Source organism: Mustela putorius, unplaced genomic scaffold (assembly GCF_011764305.1).
Source record: "Mustela putorius furo isolate JIRA1106 unplaced genomic scaffold, ASM1176430v1.1 tig00537227_pilon_pilon_pilon, whole genome shotgun sequence".
Classification (NCBI taxonomy): Eukaryota; Metazoa; Chordata; class Mammalia; order Carnivora; family Mustelidae; genus Mustela; species Mustela putorius.
In genome coordinates, this window is record NW_025422368.1 from 785,826 (window position 1) to 805,790 (window position 19,965).

At 36.3% G+C, this 19,965-nt stretch overlaps 1 protein-coding gene and 1 pseudogene across 1 annotated transcript; one reads left to right on the forward strand and one right to left on the reverse strand.

Moving 5' to 3' along the window:
• The first annotated feature begins 4,610 nt into the window (after window positions 1-4,610).
• Window positions 4,611-5,567, forward strand: LOC101677221 (annotated as a pseudogene).
• Window positions 5,568-13,688: 8,121 nt separating this feature from the next.
• Window positions 13,689-14,666, reverse strand: LOC123390058 (olfactory receptor 9K2-like). The gene has a single exon (XM_045073439.1). It carries the CDS (start codon window positions 14,649-14,651, stop codon window positions 13,689-13,691), a length of 963 nt encoding a protein of 320 aa, XP_044929374.1. The 5' UTR covers window positions 14,652-14,666.
• Window positions 14,667-19,965: the final 5,299 nt, after the last annotated feature.

Sequence of the window (19,965 nt, forward strand, 5' to 3'; positions counted from 1 at the left end):
ATACCTGCTAACCCACCCTCTTTCCCCCATTGCCGATCCTATGTCATTAGACTTTTCTGAATTAGTATACTTATTACTCAATGGAAGGATATTTTATGGGGGGACACAGCAATTAGTCCTATCTCCTGGGTATTCATTTCCAACAGGTAAACAAAATGCTTTGTATTCTTTTGGGTAACTGATAGTGATTAGCAGAAGATATTAATAGAAAGGAGAGGGAGAGGTATATAGAAGTAACCCAGGGAATTTTCCAGAATGCCTTGTAACACCATCGTGTCTGCCAGTAAATGTTAATCAAGTATAGCAATTCAACATGGCAAGACCATAAGGGCCCAGATCCTTCATCAGTGGAGTTTGAATGACACCACCAGGTAAGTAGATTCTGGATTCCGAATTTATTTTTGAGACCAAGGTGCATATGGAAAGAAATGATCAAATGTTGCCCTTGACCAGTGCACATGTGAGGACGTAGGAGCTACCATTACTTTAATTTAATTTTTATTATATACAAATGGGATTTTTTGGACTGATACTGTACATTTAAAGAATAATTGAAGTTTATACAGTGACTGTTGGGAAATTACTTACTTAATATATGACACCTGGACAAAACTTTCAAGCAAATAGAATTATAAGGTGAATTTAACTGTAAATCCAATGAATCAATATTTAACCTCTACTTAAGGAATTAGAATGCATTTGGTGGGCTTATTTACCCCACATCATCCCCATGCCATTGTACTTCTAATTATCAATTATCAGTGACAAAATAGAGCTAAGGAATAAATATAGAGAGTTTTAAGTGAAAATGAATGAACTTCATGACTAGGAGAAACATTTCTTTAAAAATATATTTCATGACATAGTATTTTCTTTCATAACGATGTGAGTTAGCCTACCACAAGTTTTGCTGTAATGATGTAATGATAAATTGAAATGCTTCTTTTTCAGTGAAGAAATTAGGAATGAAAGATCCTTTTGGTCCCTCCCAAAGGATTCACACAAGAAGAGAAAATATGAACTGTTGTTATATATTTTGACTCCTACCAAGTTTAAGCTCTTCTTTTTCCTTTCTTTTCTTCCCTTTATTCCCTTTCTTCCTTTCCTTCCTTTCTTTTTCTTTCCTCTTTTTTTTCCTTTCCTTTTTCCCCTCCTCTCCTCTCTTCTTTTGTTCTCTCCCCACCCTCCAAATCTAGCGATTCTGTGGTCCTCATGGATCTTGACTCCCGAGCCTGAGTATCTTAGTAATTATGCTTCCTTCTCTCCCAGGGGGACTATCTCTCAGAAGGTAAGAGAAACCCCAGTGCTGTAATTATTTGAAAAAGTTACATCGTTATGGTAAAATCAAAGCCAGTAGAGATAACTGCTGCTGACATTCTGGTGGATGATCAGAGATTCTCCATGGCTCAGGACCTCTACTTACATATCCAAGACAATCTACTTTGCTTCTTTAAAAGTATTCAGCATCCAAGAATGCAGGACAGAGTATCCTGCGGATTGACTCCTCAGGTTCACTTTGTGTAATTGTAGAATATAATTCCTGGAACTGTTTCAGTATTAGCAAAGCATCATTTGGAAAATTCACCTTGTGTCTCTTCCACAAAGGACTATAGCATTTTTCAGGAAATCGACTACCTAAAGAAAGTACAGTTTTTAATTAGAGCAACAAGGGAAATTAGCTCAATTTCTCTATGGGAAGAAGTAAAATTGGGATGATAAACATGGGTTTGGAAGTTTTTTTGGAGGGGGAGGGATTCATTTTATTTGACATAGAGGATATTTAGAACCTGTGGCATTGTCATTAATTAATTTTATGTTTATTCTTTCTATAATTAAGACAATAACAAGAATTAAAGACCAGGATTCTGCTGCTTCCTTTTAAGCAACAAAGGTGAGAATAAATCTTAAAACATGTGATTTTTGACAAGTGATAAGTAATAAACTGACTAACTGACTACTTGTTTATTGGCTCCTCTAGGAAAGAATCTCTTTGCTAGGTATAAACATTTTGGGGCATAAACTTACTAACATTAAAACAAGTTTGATAGGAATACATCTGGATAATTAAAATGATCTACAATCTTACCCTGGGAGAGATTAGAAGAAAATAAATAGACTATATTGAAGAAATATTTCATATCAACTTCAGGCTCTCTTTTCACGTTTTAAGTAAGTATTTGATGCCTTTGTTTTTTAATCTTTAGCATTTTCCTTGATTCCTTTCCTCAACTTAGGATGGTTTATCAAAAAATAATACCCAAAACATATTAATAATTTTTAACTTAATCAGTGCTGAATATTTTGGTATGCATTGTTGACTGAGCACAGAAAAATATGATAAAATAGTAATAGCTAGTATCTGTCAGGTGCTTATTCTGTCAGGAAGGGTTCTATATCTAAGTATCCTTAGGAAAATGTTGGGAGTTATAGTGTTTTCATCCCTGGTTTATGTGAGGACACCATGGTATAGTCACTTGCCAGAAGTTATGGCAATAACTTAATTGCCATGAGTAGATTATATAGAGGATATAAGCAAGTTACATAAGTCACTTATTCCAAGGTCCCAGTTAGTAAATGTGAGAAGCAGCCTTGGACGTTCTTTCCCGCACTTAAACCGAAACCCATGTTAACCATCTGAGTATTTCAATGTCTTCAAGGTTTTCTGATTTTGCATTCTCAATTGTCATTCAACATTTATCTGTGTAATAGATACTGATTAATTGAAATCTGCCAGACACAGAACATTGTGCATACATGCATGAGGACAAATTGAAGTTTTGATCTTAAGGAAGAACTTATTAATATTCAATATGAATATTAAAATATGGTGATAATATGGTGATAATAGCTGCTGTCCTTAGGAACATGATATATGCAGATGTGTTTAAACCGAGGTTGAAAGATTGGAGAATTTACTTTGCAGACAAGAAAATTTAATAATTTCAAAGTATAAATAGAGATAAATCAGGTAAAGGAACTGCAATAGATTATTATAAAAGGCGGTAATTTGCAGTGATTAAGGATGCATGGATTCTGCAGCCTGGGTTTTTGACTACAAATGTCACGTCTGACTCTAACAGGTGGCTCTCAACAACTTTACTTATCTTTATCTTTTTCCATGTGTAAACTAGAGAATAGGATAGTAATCACCTCATATTATTGTTGTATGGATTAAAATAAGTGGTCAAAATGCATTTAGAAGAGTGGCAGTTGTGTAAAAAGTTCTCCATTATTGTTTTATTATTGTTACTTAGGCAGAACCATGCATAGAGGGCCCTGAGGAGACAGAAGGACTGACCATGTTGTTAACACAACCAGTTCAAATCCTTAGTTGAGCTGTCAAGTAAATGAGGTATGATGGCTGTGAAAGTCATATCCCAGGTAAATAAGAATGCAATCAGCAATCCCTCATATATATTTTTGTTTGGTCTTTCTTTCTTTCTTTCTTTCTTCTTTGTTTTCCCTTCCTTCCTTCCTTCCTTTCCTTATTTCTTTCCTTCTTTCAGTATCATTTTCCAAAGTAACTCTTCCATCTAAACTACCTGTAGGTCTTTTTTTAAAAAGAAAAAAAAACAAAAAAACAAAAATCATGGATTGCATGAAGCACTGGGTGTGGTGAAAAAATAATGAATATTGTCTTTCTGAAAATAAATAAATTGAAAAAATTTTAAAAAAAATCAGAAAAACAAAACAAAACAACAACAACAACAAAAAAAAAACAAATAAATAAAGGAGCATGTGATAGCTCTTACCTTGTATAAAGTAATGCCTAATTGTAATGGCAAATGTGTTTCTTTGAGCCAATGTGTGTGATGGCCAAGGTTTGTTATCAGAAGAACCCTCTTCAGTTTTGAAGGGGCAGGGGTTGGGAGGTTGGGGGAGCCAGGTGGTGGGTATTATGGAGGGCACATACTGCATGGAGTACTGGGTGTGGTACATAAACAATGAATTCTGTTACACTGAAAAGAAATAATTTTTTTTTTAAAGAAAAAAAAAAAAACAAACTCTGAGCTGCAGGCTGAAGAAATGCAGGGAAATATCATGGTGAAGGGGCTGCGGAGGCCCACCTGGGAAAGAAATACTAGTATTTGAGTCCTAGTAACATTTGTGTTTTTTGTGCAGAACCATGATCTTAGTGAGTAAATAACTTACAACAGAATTCAGAATTTCCATTGCCCACAAAAAATAATTGTACCTCTTATGTCATTTTTAAATTTGATCACTTTCTTTATATCTGCTGCTTTGTAATGTAAAGACCCAAAGTTATGTTTTCTAACTATATTATTCTATTAAATTATTTGTGCATTCTTCCAATTACTCTAATTTCTTCCAATTCCAACTAAATCATGATTCAGAGACATACACAGAAGTGATACTTGCATATGCATTTGGGTGGAAAGGAATTGCATTAGATATAGAGGAAAGAAATCTAATTCCACCACTTGTATGAAGAGGGTCATAAAACTAACCTTTTGATTCACCATCAGTTGCAAAGGTTTAAATTTAATGGACAGTGATCTTTATAAAGTTAAAATGTATGATCACTATAGAAAAGGTTTTTAAGTCCTAAGTCTGTAATGATTATTTCTAGCTAGAACCAAGGAGTTCATTTATTTATTTTCCCTTGTGTCTTTCAGCATGTTTCTGCCATGGGTGACAGGGGAACAAGCAATCACTCAGAAGTGACTGACTTCATTCTTGTAGGCTTCAGGGTCCGCCCAGAACTCCACATTCTCCTTTTCCTACTCTTTCTGCTTGTGTATGCCATGATCCTTCTAGGGAATGTGGGGGTGATGACCATCATTATGACTGATCCCTGGTTGAACACACCAATGTATTTCTTCCTAGGCAACCTCTCCTTCATTGACCTCTTCTATTCTTCTGTTATTGCACCCAAAGCCATGATCAACTTCTGGTCTGAGAGCAAGTCCATCTCCTTTGCCGGCTGTGTGACCCAGCTCTTTCTCTTTGCCTTGTTCATTGTGACTGAGGGATTTCTCCTGGCAGCCATGGCTTATGACCACTTCATTGCCATCTGCAACCCACTCCTCTACTCTGTCCAGATGTCAACTCGTCTCTGCATTCAGTTGGTGGCTGGTTCCTATTTTTGTGGCTGCATCAGCTCAGTTCTGCAAACAGGCATGACATTTACTTTACCCTTTTGTGCTTCCCGGGCCTTTGACCACTTTTACTGTGATACTCGTCCACTTCAAAGGATATCTTGTTCTGACCTCTTCATCTATAGGATGGTTTCTTTCTCCATATATGGTATCATTATCATGCCTACCATCATAGTTATTATTATTTCTTATATGTATATTGTGTCCACAGTTCTGAAGATACACTCCTCTGAGGGACGTAAGAAAGCCTTCTCCACTTGCAGCTCTCACTTAGGAGTCGTGGGTGTACTGTATGGTGCCAGACAGATTTCCTGAGCTGAGTAAAGTGGCCTCCTTATGTTACACTTTAGTCACTCCCATGTTGAATCCTTTGATTTACTCCCTGAGAAACAAGATGTCAAAGAAGTGTTAAAGAAACTTCTAGAGAAGAGAAATACAATTGTTTGATTTTTATTTATTTTCCACCATTGATTTTGTGGCAATTTCTGTCATATGCCTCATGGCCATTACTGAAAATCCTTCTCCATAAAAAATACCAGAACTTTTTCAAGGTGAGTTACCTGGAACACTGTTAACTCTGAATGTCCTAGATATTGGATATATACTGAATATTGGATCATTTTTCAAGATTAACCTCACACTATCTCAAGTATGACTTTGTTTCACAGAATTGATTTCCTTTATTTTAATGGTTGGTTGTTGAACCTGACTTTTATATGTCATTCTGTTGTGTAAACAATGTTTTGCCTGGTGTTTGTTTAAAAATGCTCCTGGCAATATACACAATCACTAGTGATGGACAGGAATGCCCAACTTCTTTCTTCTACTTCTTGTGCTTTTTTTTTTTTTTTAATTTGAAAATGATAGAAAGGGTGAGATTGAGAGAAAGAGAGTTTGGGCAGAAGCATAGAGAGAGAATGTCAAACAAACTCCCCACTGAGCACAGAGCATGACATGGGGCTCAACCTCATGACACATGAGAACATTACCTGAGTGGAAACCAAGAGTCAGACACTCAACTGACTGAGCCACCCAGGTGCCTGAATGCCCAACTTATTTTTTAAAAAGTAATATTTTCACACTTACTAACTACCTTTTTTAGCATGTTAACCTCAATTTTCATTTTAAATGAAGTATGGTAAGTGTATTTTATCAAGAGAAAGAAATAAGAAACCAAACAGAAGTAATCTTTGCTATATGCATTAATTTGAAAAATTTTATATTACGGGTATCAGGTATTTTAGGTTGTTCTGAGATACTGCTAGTTGCTAAATCTTACTATAAATACCAAAGTGATAGTGCAAACAGATTTGGGCAATCATTCCCTCAGTTTGGATTTTCATTCATTTTTACCCGTGTTGATTTTTGTGAGAAATATTGAATAAAGATATGGAGCAAGTTGGTCATTAAAATAGTGTGTAATCTAAAATTCACTCATCTATGCCCCTGGATATTCATTTGTTTCATAATTTTATTGACTGTGTAATACATTTTGTAGTGGGTTCTGGTGTAAATAACCTTATTCTTCAGGGAGCTTACCATTTAGTGTGAAAATCACAACCTCACACAGACAATTCAAATCCATAGATGTTTATGCCAAACAGACACATACAGATTTCAAAGTGGGGTGCCTGATTGCATGTGCTCACAATTAGGGAAAGTCTTAGGTTGATGGATGATGTATTTAAAAGGAGTAAGAATGGAGTCAGTATACTGTTATATCAATTCATGTTATTGATGTGGGCTTGAAGGGTAGCAATGTAAGTGGAAAAGAAAGGCTGATTTGAAAATTTCTATGTTAGATACAGAGAACTGATTAACTGATTAATATGAGGGGACTAGGGGAAGGAGGTGTGTCTCACGATGTCTGAACTGGTATCATGTTTCCGGTGATGGTACCAACAGATAAAAAGTAAAGGAATTCTTAGCAAAGTAGGAATAGAGGGACCTTTCCTCAGCTTGTAAAAGAATATCTACAAAAACCTACAGCTAAAATCACATTTAATGTTAATGAAATAGAAGCTTCCCCACTAAGATAGGAATCAGGGAAGGATGTCCCCCTTCACCGCATCTCTTCAGTGGTTGTTTGGAAGTCTTAAGTGATGCAATAGACAAAAAAGTAAATAAAAGTATTATGGGCTGAATTATGTTTTCCCAACTCATATGTTGAAGGCCTAACCCCTAGTATCTCTGTATGTGACTATAGTTGGAGATAGAACCTTCAAAGCAAGGCTGCTACAGTGGATTTTAATACAGTCTGACCAGTGTCTTTATAAGAAGAGATTAGGACACACAGAGAGATACTGGATATGCATGCGCTCTGAGGGACAACCATTAAAGAGGAAACCAGTGACAGACATCTGTAAGCCAAGGAGAGAATCCTCAGAATATTTAGTTATGGCACATTGATCATGGACCTCTAGTCTGTAGAAGCGGGAGAAAAAAACATTGGTGTTTCAGGCCTCCAGTCTCTGGTGTTTTGCTGTGGCAGCTATATCCAATTACTATAAAAGATTAAAGAGAATGAGAAGGAAAAATAACGTCATCTTTGTTCACAGGTGACATTGTTGTCTCTGTAAAAAATCTGAAAGAATTGACAAAAACACCGTCCTGAAACTAATAGGAAGGGTAGGACGGGACTCGAAGAGATGATGCTGAGTGAAATAAGTCAAGCAGAGAGAGTCAATTATCATATGGTTTCACTTATTTGTGGAGCATAACAAATATCATGGAGGACAAGGGTGTTAGAGAGGAGAAGGGAGTTGGGGTCAATTGGAAGGGGAGGTGAATCACGAGAGACTATGGACTCTGAAAAACAATCTGAGGGGTTTGAAGGAGTGGGGGGTGGGAGGTTGGGGTAACAGGTGGTGGGTATTATAGAGGGCACGGATTGCATGGAGCACTGGGTGTGGTGAAAAAATAACTGTTATGCAGAAAATAAATTAATTAAAAAAAGAAAGATAGGCGGATTGCAGGATACATGGTTAGTATATAAAAGTTAATTGATTTCCATATACCATCATTGAGCAAGTAGAATTTCAAATGAAATCACAGTGCTGTTTATATTATCACTTACCCCAATAAAACACTTAGGAATGAACTTCACAAAATATGTACCAGATCTCTAGAAGGAAAAGCATAAAATTCTAATGGAAGAACTCAAGGCAAACTTAGATAAATGGAGAACCACTGAAGGTTCATGGAGAGGAAGATTAACATCCTCAAGATGTCATTTCTTCCCAACTTGAGATATATTTTCAATGAAATCTCAATGAGTTATTTTTGGTTATTTTTGTTTATTGACAAACTTCAGATAATAAAGTTTATATGAAAAAGCAAAAGACCAGAAAAGCCAAGAGTATGGAAGGAGAAGAACAGAATCAGAGGACTGACACTACCCAAAGTCAACTATACACGACCATACAGCTACAATAATCAGGACAACTGGTATTGTGGGAGAATAAACTAATAGAATAACGGAACAAAACTTAATAAACTCTGGATTCAGGATGACAATGGGTGTCATTGTATTCTCATCAATTGTAATAAACATACCAATCTGGTGGGGCATGTTGACACTGGACAAAGGTATGTGTGTGTGGGGGGGGGGTGGCAAGGGTAATTGGTAGATCTCTATACATTATACTTCTATAAAAATTAACGTCTTAATTAAAAAACAGACAAAAGACAGTGTACTACTAAATACCTACTAGAATGACCAAAATAAAAACCACTGACTATACCAAATGCTGTCAAGGATGTGGAGGGACAGCCACCCTCACTCATTGCTGCTGTGAGTGTAAAGTGGCACAGGCATTTTGGAAGACAGTTTTTCAGGTTCATGCAAAACTAAACATACCCTTACTACATAATCCAGCAATTGTGCTCCTTGATGTTTACTCAAACAAGGTGAAAACTTGTGTCCACATAAGAATCTGCACACAAATGGTGAATGAATAATAAACTATGGAACATCCAGACAATAGAATAATATTCAGCACTAAAAAAAAATGAGCTAAATCTTTCAAGCTGTGAAAGGACATGAGGGAACTATAAATGCGCATTACTAAGTGAAAGAAGCCAATTCAAAAAGGGTACATACTGCATGATTCCCACTATATAACATTTTCAATTTATTGTATCTTTAAGCTCCAGAATATGTTTTAGAAATAATTTCTGTATTTTTGTCTTTTGCCTGTTTATTTTTATATCTGTATTATTGAAATCTCTTTGCTCTGAGAGGCATTCTGTGTCACCTCAGAGGCATAACCTTAGGCTTGTGTGTACTCTTGGATGTCAGCAGTTTTTTGGGTTAGCTTTGGCTGTGTCCTCCCCTGATCATTTCATTGAGTGATGTTCCTCTGTAGATTTTCCACCCAGCAGAGAGACTCCACTAATTCTTCTTGTTCTATTGCTTTGAAGACATTGTGGGACACACACACACACACACACACACACACATATATATATATATATATATTTTTTTTTTTTACTATGTTTCATATCTTAACTATCCAATTAATCCAATTTTGCTCCCCTCTGCAAAGATAGTCTTTAAGGCCAGTCTTTGAGGTTTTCTCCAAACCTAGCATAGCTTTCTTTGTTGTCTTTTTCCCTCATTGTCTCTGGTAATCTTCTAGTTGGTTTACAGCCCCTTCTTAATTGCTTATTACCTAGTGTGTATTGTGTTTGAGAGTCATTTATGCTAAAACTTTCCTACACTTCATTCCAAATAAAGCCAGTTCACATGAGGAGAGCTTTGGGGCCCTCTGTTCTTATGGCCTGCCTTTCATTCTAGGTGAAATCTATGTTCAAGCATGCTAGAACTGGAACAGGAGCAGTGGCCTAGTTCTCTTAGAGTGTCACTTTGGCTTTATGAGCAAGTTTCTGGGTGAGGTCAGTAGTCCATGATCTTTTAAGCTTATCTCTCTTGGCAAAAATTCTCTATCTTTTGAACTGGAGCAAGTGGAATTGGAGGCCTGTAATTTTTGGCCTGTTATGCCTGGAGTAGCTTCTACTCTATGAATAGGCCCTGGGTAGAGGAAGAGATTTCTAGACATTTTAGCCACTCTTGCCTTGAATAGAGCTTCTAAATGTGGAGCTGGAGGAAATAAGAAATGTTTTCAGCCTACTCCTCTCAAGGTGATATGGTAGCCCTTGAGTGGGATCTAGGTGAAGAGGAGCCTGTCTGCACTTGCCTGTGCACTTTCTATCACCCTAGGCTGAAAACTGGAGGGAGGGAGTGGGAGTGGGATCTGGCTCAAATACAGATGTGTGCATATTCCTATTGGCTTTATTCACAATATCCCTGATTTCAGAACCTACACTGTATAGCACAGGCATCCACCTTGAATGAAAAGTAAAATGAGAAGAGTAATTTCATAACAGGAGTGAGAACAGAATATACCTGAATGCAATTCCTGTAGCAATAAAGAAATTTCTTGAAACCAGGAAAGAAAAGAAAAAAAGTCAGCACTGAAAAATGACTTCACATATCTTCTGTGGTAAGGTCTATTAGCTTCTAGCTTAGCGTGAGGATTCTTTTAGGTGTCAGTTGGAGGATACTGGATGTATATTGTTCTAGGGAATGATACATTCAGTGATATTTCTTGGTGTCCCTCTCAGTGATATCCTGGTGTGTGTGTGTGTGTGTGTGTGTGTGTGTGTGAGATATATAGAGAGAGATGGAGAGATAGAGAGAAAGAGTGAAAGCATGCTACTGTTTGATTTTATGTGTATATGTGCGTCCAGTGTGGTTTTGGTGGGGGGTACAGCATATGGTGCTTGTGGAGGAATGTTGTTCTCCCTTGACAGTCAATACCATTGTTAGTGTCTTTTTTTCCTTTCTTCTTCTTTTTTTCTTTTTAAGGATTTTAGCTTTATTTATTTGTCAGAGAGAGAGAGCAAGTGCACAGGCAGGCAGAGGGGCAGGCAGAGGCAGAGGGAGAACCAGGCTCCTTGCCGAGCAAGGAATCTGATGTGGGACTGGATCCGAGGACAATGGGATCATGACCCAAGCCGAAGGCAGCTGCTTAACTGAATGAGCTACCCAGGTGTCCCAGGGTCTTTTTTTCTCATTTTCATAAAGGATTACTAATATCCAATGGACAACGATTTAACGTGCTGGGAGAATCGCTCATTTCAGGTTTATTACACTATAGGACTCAGGTGTTGTCTGAGGGGTCTGCATTTTATTCCCAAGGGAGGATTGGTAAAATATGCCTCTTTCAACCCACACATGTTTGTCCTTCATTTCAGGAAAGAAACAAGACACAACCTGAGCAAGTGAGCATTTTTTTGGAAATCTTCATGAAGTTTTTCTACTTAATGGGCCCCCTGTTTTCCCCAGTAATCTGTGTTTTTAGAAATGTGAAAGAAAGTGATGACATTTTGTTAACGTGTAAGAGAGGATTTTTAGAGAAAAACATTAGTAAAGAGATGAATAGATATCACATCTGATGATAAGATACTATTTTGTATTTAATTGGAGGCTCTATTAACTTTTTGGTCATTGTACAAACTTTTCCATTAGTTGTCATCAGAGGGAAAGGTAAAGATTGAAATGATAATGTAGTAGGCAGTTTCTCAAGCTCCTACAGAAATGAAAGCAGACACTTGGAGACTTGAGGATGCGTCATGGCAGAGAGTGAAGGGAAAGGGGCAGAGAAAGTTTCTGTTTTCCTCTCTCAGATTTAACGTCAATTGTGTAGAAAGCAGGAAGAATGGGCAAATCTGACAGCTCTGAAATATGTGGATTAAACAATTTTATGTGAAATTTATATAATCTAATCATTCAAGTAACTCTGAGATCTAGATACTGTTATGCACCCCCATTTTACAGGAGGAAATAACAACACGGAGATAGTATGTAGCTTGCGTAAAGTCACATTGGCAAACCCAGAATTTGAAAGCTCTGTCTGGCACCTGAGCCTATTTTCTTAACTCTGAAGTTAACCATGAACTGTTATTACCCTTATGCTTTCTACCTCATTTATTAGGTGATATTGAGTAGGAGATGCTCAAACATTAGAAGTCATTATTTTTCTACCTCATTCTCTTTTTATCAACCATCCTGGTCAATATTCAGGTTACATTACCTGCCATTCTAAAAATAGTCTCTTCTTTACCCTCCCTAATAATTCTGCCCTTGGTAAAGCCATCATAACCTCTTACTTGGACAATCACACACATTACCATCTTCTCTTTGTGAACATTTATCTTCCACAAAGCTACCAGTATGGTTTTTGTAAAATGCCAATTTGAACACAGCACTATCTTCCTAAAAATCTCCAATACCTAACCTCTGTCTACAGAATTAAGATCAGTTGCCTTGGCTTGACATAGAGCTTTGAATGATTTCCATTAGTTTCCTTTTAAAAAGCTCATCCTTCACTCGTCTTGTGCATAACAAACTTCATGAAGTTCACCATATAGTTATTTCTCCCTTTGTAGAGAAGCCTATTTATTTCATGTTGCTTAATGCTATTTATTTATTTATTTAAAATGATTTATTTAAAATGATTTTTATTTATTTCTTTGACAAAGATCACAACTAGGCAGTGAGGCAGGCAGAGAGAGAGGAAGGGAAGCCGGCTCCCTGCTGAGCAGAGAGCCCAACTCAGGGCTCAACCCCAGGATTCTGGGACCATGACCGGAGCCAAAGGCAGAGGTCCCAGCCCACTGAGCCACCCAGGTGCGGTCAATGCTATTTGTTTTTAAAAATGTGCTTTGGACAAGTTCCCTGATCATTAGGACCTGTCCCCTTAAGAGGTTGCGCTCTTTCTGTGTTTACAAATGTCTTTTGCAGTGGACTTCCATATGGTATTTTAATTCTCTAGTTAGCTATTTCCCTCTTATTTCATGGTGAGCTAAGTACTGAAATTATTTATATGTAGGGAATGTTATAGGGCAAGTGGTACACCAAAATTCAATAATTATCAATGTGATGAATTAATTCTCACTAAGCCATATATAACAAAAAATGAATTACATTTATTTTTTGTTCATTTTCATTACAGTTTTCTTGTGAAGAGAGAGGATTTGCAAGAATTCATCTAAGCCAGAGAAAACATTAAAGAAGTGTGTCAATCATTCAGCTTCTGGATAATTGAGCAACTAATGTGTGAACCTTAGGATTTTGTATGCTCTAGAGCATATGTTTCTCTCATCCAGTACTCAAAAAGATTTCTTGGATCAATCTTATATTTTGTTCTGTCTTATTATATCAGATTTTGTTATATCACCAATTATATAACTTATATAACATTTGTTCCTAATTCAAGATAAACAATATATCTCAACATCATCCTCTGAGTGCCAGTAGCAAACTTGGAATATATTTTCCCTAAAATCAAATTACGTGGCAATCATGATCTTTACCCAAATGAAGATGAAGTACAGAGAAAGCCATTTCACTCTAAAATCAACAGGAAAAATCCACCCAAATGTGCTCTTCAGCTTTAAGTACATGGGATTCAAAGGAATTAACTTTCTAAAATATTTCAAAATTGTGAGTGCTTTATGTGCATCAATGCCTTCCAAAATTGTCATAATGTCCAGGCCTTTCAGTTATATCATTGTTAAGATAGAATTAAATAAAAATAATTTTTTCCCCAGAATCTTTCTCAGAGCTTCTTTGACATCTTTGTTTCTCAGGGAGTAAATCAAAGGATTCAACATAGGAGTGACTAAGGTATAACATAAGGAAGCCACTTTACTCAGCTCAGGAAATCTGTCAGGGATGAAATACATAAAAATGATGGCACCGTACAGTACACTCACGACTCCTAGGTGAGAGCTGCAAGTAGAGAATGCTTTCTTACGTCCCTCAGTGGATCTTATCTTTAGAACCGTGGACACAATATACATATAGGACACAATAATGACAATTATGGTAGGCAAAATAATAATGCTGCATAAGAAAAAGGAAACTATCTTATGAAGGTAGAGATCAGAACAAGAAATCCTTTGAAGTGGACGGTAATCACAGTAGAAGTGGTCGATAGCTCGGGAAGCACAAAAGGACAAAGTGAACGTCACACTGGTCAAAAGAATCGAGCTGATGCAGCCACAAAAATAGGAACCAGCTACCAACTGAATGCAGAGATGAGTTGACATCTGGACAGAGTAGAGGAGTGGGTTGCAGATGGCAATGAAGCGGTCATAAGCCATGGCTGCCAGGAGAAATCCCTCAGCAACAATGAACAAGGCAAAGAGGAAGAGCTGGGTCACACAGCCGGCAAAGGAGATGGACTTGCTCTCAGACCAGAAGTTGATCATAGCTTTGGGTGCAATAACAGAAGAATAGAAGAGATCAATGAAGGAGAGGTTGCCTAGGAAGAAATACATTGGTGTGTTCAGCCGGGGATCAGTCATAATAATGGTCATCATCCCCACATTCCCTAGAAGGATCATGGCATACACAAGCAGAAAGAGCAGGAAAAGGAGAATGTGGAGTTCTGGGCGGACCCTGAAGCCTACAAGAATGAAGTCAGTCACTTCTGAGTGATTGCTTGTTCCCCTGTCACCCATGGCAGAAACCTGCTGAGAGGTACAAGGTAAAATGAACAAATGAAATCTGGGCTTTGTTTATAGTAACATGAATATTTTCTTTAATGTAGAATAAATTATTTACATCTTAATTAAATATTGCGTATAAAATAATTTTAATATCATGAAGAATCAGGAATTTGGATTAGCTAATACTAGTTCTATGAGGTGGTTATTCTATGAAGCAGTGAAAGATGTTATTGGGTTACTGTATTTACATCATAATTTGGGGGACTCTTGGTGGCTCAGTTGGTTAAATGTGTCTTTGGCTCAGGTCATCATCTCAGGGTCCTAGGAGACCCTCACTGGTCTCTGCTCAGTGGAGATCATGACTTTCCCATTCCCTCTGCTCTTCCCTCCAAAAATAAAGAAATAAAATCTTAAAAAAATAAAAATAACAGCAATGTCAACAATAGCCGAACTGTGTAAAGAGTGGAGATGCCCTTCAACAGATGAATGGTTAAACATGTGGTCCATATACATAATGGAATATTCTTCAGCCAGAAGAAAGGATGAATACCTAGCTTTTGCATCAACATGGACGGGACTGGAGGAGATTATGCTAAGTGAAATAAGCAGAGAAAGTGAATTATCATATGGTTTCACTTCTTTGTGGAACATAAGGAATAGCACGAAGGACATTAGGAGAAGGAAGGGAAAAATGAAGGGGGGGAATTAGAAGGGGAGATGAATCATGAGAGACTATTGACATGGAGAAACAAATTGAAGGTTTTCAAGGGGAAGTGGGTGGGGGAATGGGTTAGTCCAGCGCTGGGTATTAAGGAAGGCATATACTGCATGGAGGACTGGGTGTTACACACAGACAATGAATCTTGGAACACTACATCAAAACCAATGATGTACTGTGTGGTGACAGAAAGTAATAAAAAAAGTTAAAAAATAGAAAAAGTAAAAAAAGAAAAAATAAAATAAAATAAAAAGAAAAAATAAAGAAATTAGGGGCGCCTGGGTGACTCAGTTGTTAAGCGTCTGCCTTCGGCTCAGGTCATGATCCCAGGGTTCTGGGATCGAGCCTCGCATCGGGCTCCCTGCTCAGCAGGAAGCTTGCTTCTCCCTTTCCCACTCCCTCTGCTTGTGTTTCCTCTCTTGCGGTGTCTCTTTCTATCAAATAAATAAATGAAATCTTAAAAAAAAATAAAAAATAATAAAAAAAATTAAAAAACCGAAATTTGGCTGAATATATACCAAGTTGTAACATATTATTTTGTCTAAATTTAGTCACATTTTGAATATCTATTCTCAATATATTAAAGTTAAACAATCATCTTTACTTAAAATAAGAGTATTACATAGACCTAAAATATGAGCAATACATTTATGATTGCCTCTCTGTGTTTGAATCATTAAACAACAGTAACAAATATATAAGAAAATATTTTTACCTTTTTTGCCTCCATCTATTTAGTTTCCATTATCACACTGCCATTTTTGAAAATAGAATAAAAAATGAGATGTTATTCTTAGGTTAAAATTAATAACAACAAAAATATCACTAAGCCTATATCACAGTTTCTAAAGCTCCTTCCAAATATTTTTCATTTACTCAGTCATTGCTATTCCTCCCAAATAAATTAACTGTTATTGCTCCATTAGATATCTATATCTATATCTGTATCTATAGATATATCTACAGATATATATATATATATATATATATATATATATATTAGTAGTTATGTAGTTTAATATATTCCATATTTGGTTAGCCTTTTTCTTTGAATCAGAGATAGAAGCTGATGAATATTCCAATCCTTACATGACAATGAATGACTTTTTCTCAAAGCTGCATCAGTTTGAGGACTTTCACTCTTTAGTCAAGGCAAGTAAACTTAAGGAATATATATATATATATATATATATGGAGAGAGAGAGAGAGAGAGAGGGAGAGAGTTCCTTTCTTGAATTCTATTATGCCTTACATATCTTAAAGTAAGGATAATGGGATAACCATGGATATTTAAGGACCATAACAACCTTGGGTCTCCAGAGTCCATGATCACTTGGTAGAGTAGCAGCAGTGATTGTGATGGTCTTACTCATTTTACTTCTGACACTTTTCTTCAGGATTTTGTAATATTGAGGTTTTGCTCATCCACTGTGATGGATTCCACTGGGAGAGGAGTAATCATAAAGGCAATTATGGAGACATAAGTGCAAGCTCAAGGGCTGTTGTCCATGAGGACTGCAGTAAGTTCAGATATAAGCTAATAATCTAATAATGGTCCAAATACAAGGGACTTTCCTTCTCTGGTTTTGCCTATCCTTTGGGAAATTTATCTGGACTTTATTTTCTGTATTGATAAGGAAAAACTTCTTGATAATTATCATAGCATACATAAGCGTCATATCATATCACATACATACATATCATAGTATACATAGCATACATTATCATAGCATACATAGCATACATACAGTTTTAATGCTTGTGCTACATGAGATAAGTTTTAGATGAATGAATACACTAAATCATGTAATAAATTAGGTTTGTTAGGCTTTAAAAAAAGATAGAGGTTAACTTCAAATTATGAGTTACCTGTATTCCTGATATAGACATATTGCATGATGTGCAAATGCCCTTTAAGTCGCAAAGTCAGCTAATTTTTTTTTTATTTTATTTATTCATTTGACAGACAGATTACAAGTAGGCAGAGAGGCAGGCAGAGAGAGAGAGAAGAGGAAGCAGGCTCCCTGCTGAGTGGGGAGCCCGACGCGGGGCTCGATCCCAGGACCCCGGGACCATGGCCTGAGCAGAAGGTAGAGGCTTTAACCCACTGAGCCACCCAGGTGCCCCACAAAGTCAGTTAATTTTTGCTAATTCTATGCTTTCTTATGTTTTCATTCTAAGTAGAAAATAAAAGGGAAGAAATTATAATATTCAAAAATCATTTTAAAAATCCTTAAGAATATTTATGAAAGATCATGATCTATATTTAAAAATTCTCAATAACTATGTGTGACTAAAAGACTACAGTAAAACCAGAAACACATTACTTTAATGAAATATTATAAGGATGCCATTTCCCCTAAATATATTCATAACTTAATTTTAATTCTATTTTTAGAAAATCCATTTTTTTCATTTATTTATTTTCAGCATAACAGTATCATTATTTTTTCACCACACCCAGTGCTCCATGCAATCCATGCCCTCTATAATACCCACCACCTGGTACCCATTTTTAATTAAAAATTATTCCTAGAATTTAAACGGATTTTTAAAATTTGTAGATAGCAGAGTATATGGAACCAAAGCTTTTCCTTATTGTAATGCAGTATTAGTAAAAGAATGGTAAGTATAGGAAGAGTATACAGTTTAAGTATTTTAAACAGGAAAATACCAATCAGGGTGAATTGATGGCTATCATATTTGGAAAGGCTGGAGGAACTTCTGAGTGACACTCTTACAATGACCCTTAGAACAATATAGTAAAATTCAGAAAGATAGGCTACCAGTGGGTACAATTTAAAAAATGGAGCATCTTAATTGTGGTCTAAGGATCAGACACCTGGAAGCAAAGAGATATCACTCCTTCCTCAACCATCAACATAGCTTCTCTGTGAGGTTGGGAAATCAACAATACTCTGGCAAATAGCTCATATGTTTGCACAACCTTCCTAAGGTGACATTTCCCTGGTAGAAAATATCAAAAAGAATAGAAAATTGGTGTGCAGCTCACTGTGCCCTTTAAAATTCCGAGTTTGTGTGGATCATATTGGTAGAGCAAAATTTGTGCCAAGAATACTAGTAGCAGGAAACATTTGAACTTCCAACAACTCCAATTTAGAAAGTACATGCAATAGTGTTTGGTTATCCAATCTACAAAATGTGCCAGAATCCAATATATTTTTTTCTTACCCTTAAACTCCCCACAATGGCATTAGCAATAAAAATATTCTAGTGGTTAAAATGCACAAGAACACTTATTATCATTCACCATAGATGGGGCAGAAAGAAACCCTCAGCAGATTCAATGATTGAAATCATTCAGTATATGTTCTTTGATAATGGTTAGCTTAATAGAGGAAACAGTAACAACTAAATAATGGATTGAGAAACTCTATGAGCATGGACATTAAAATTACTTCCCAAAACTCAATGGATCAAAAGGAAATAAAACTAAATGTTGACTTTGTTTCAAGTAGAGAGAGTCAATTATCATATGGTTTCACTTATTTGTGGAGCATAACAAATAACATGGAGGACATGGGGGGGATGGAGAGGAGAAGGGAGTTGTCGGAGATTGGAAGGGGAGGTGAACCATGAGAGACTATGGACTCTGAAAAACAATCTGAGGGTTTTGAAAGGGCGGGGGGTGGGAGGTCAGGGGAACAAGGTGGTGGTTATTAGGGAGGGCACGTATTGCATGGAGCACTGGGTGTGGTGCAAAAAACAATGAATACTGTTACCGTGAAAAGAAATAAAAAGAAGAAATAAAAAATGTTGACTTTTAGCTAAAAAATTATATCTAAACTTTTGCAGTATAGAAAAATAAGCACTTAGAGGGATATATACAAAGCATTGTAGGTAAATATTATAAACAGGTAAAACAGAAACATTGATATTGATCTTCTATTTTAATATTGAAATAGAAAAGAGCAAGTCAAAACAAAAAAATGAAAGAAAGTAAATGTTATACATAAAAATTCATGAAAAAGGACAAATTTGGATAAGATATTCACATGACTTACCTTTTTTTTCTATTGGCCATTCTTGTATTTTTTTATTAAGTTCTTAATTTTAATTCCAGCACAGTTAATGTACAGTGTTATATTGGTTTCAGGTGTACAATATAGTGATTCCTCAATTATTGTATACCTTACTCAATGTTTATCATGATTACTTTATTCTTTAATCTCTATCATTTATTTCCCCCATCCCCCTATCCACCTCCCCTCTGGTAAACATCAGTTTGTTCTCTATAGTTAAGAGTCTGTTTCTTGGTTTCTCTCTCCCTTTTTGTCTTTGCTTTTAGCATTGTTTCTTAAATTCCACGTATGAGTGAAATCATAGTGTATTTGTCTTTCTCTGACTGACTTCACTTGGAATTAGGCTCTCTAGCTCCATCCATGTCATTGAAAATGGCAAGATTTCATTCTTTTTGAAGTGGTTGAGTAATATTCTATTGTGTATATAGACCATGTCTTCTTTATCCATTCATCTATTGATGGGCACTTGGACTACTCTCTCATAATTTGGCTATTGTAAATAATGTGCAATAAACTTGGGGGTGCATGTATCCCTTTGAACCAGTGTTTTTGTATTTCTGGTTAA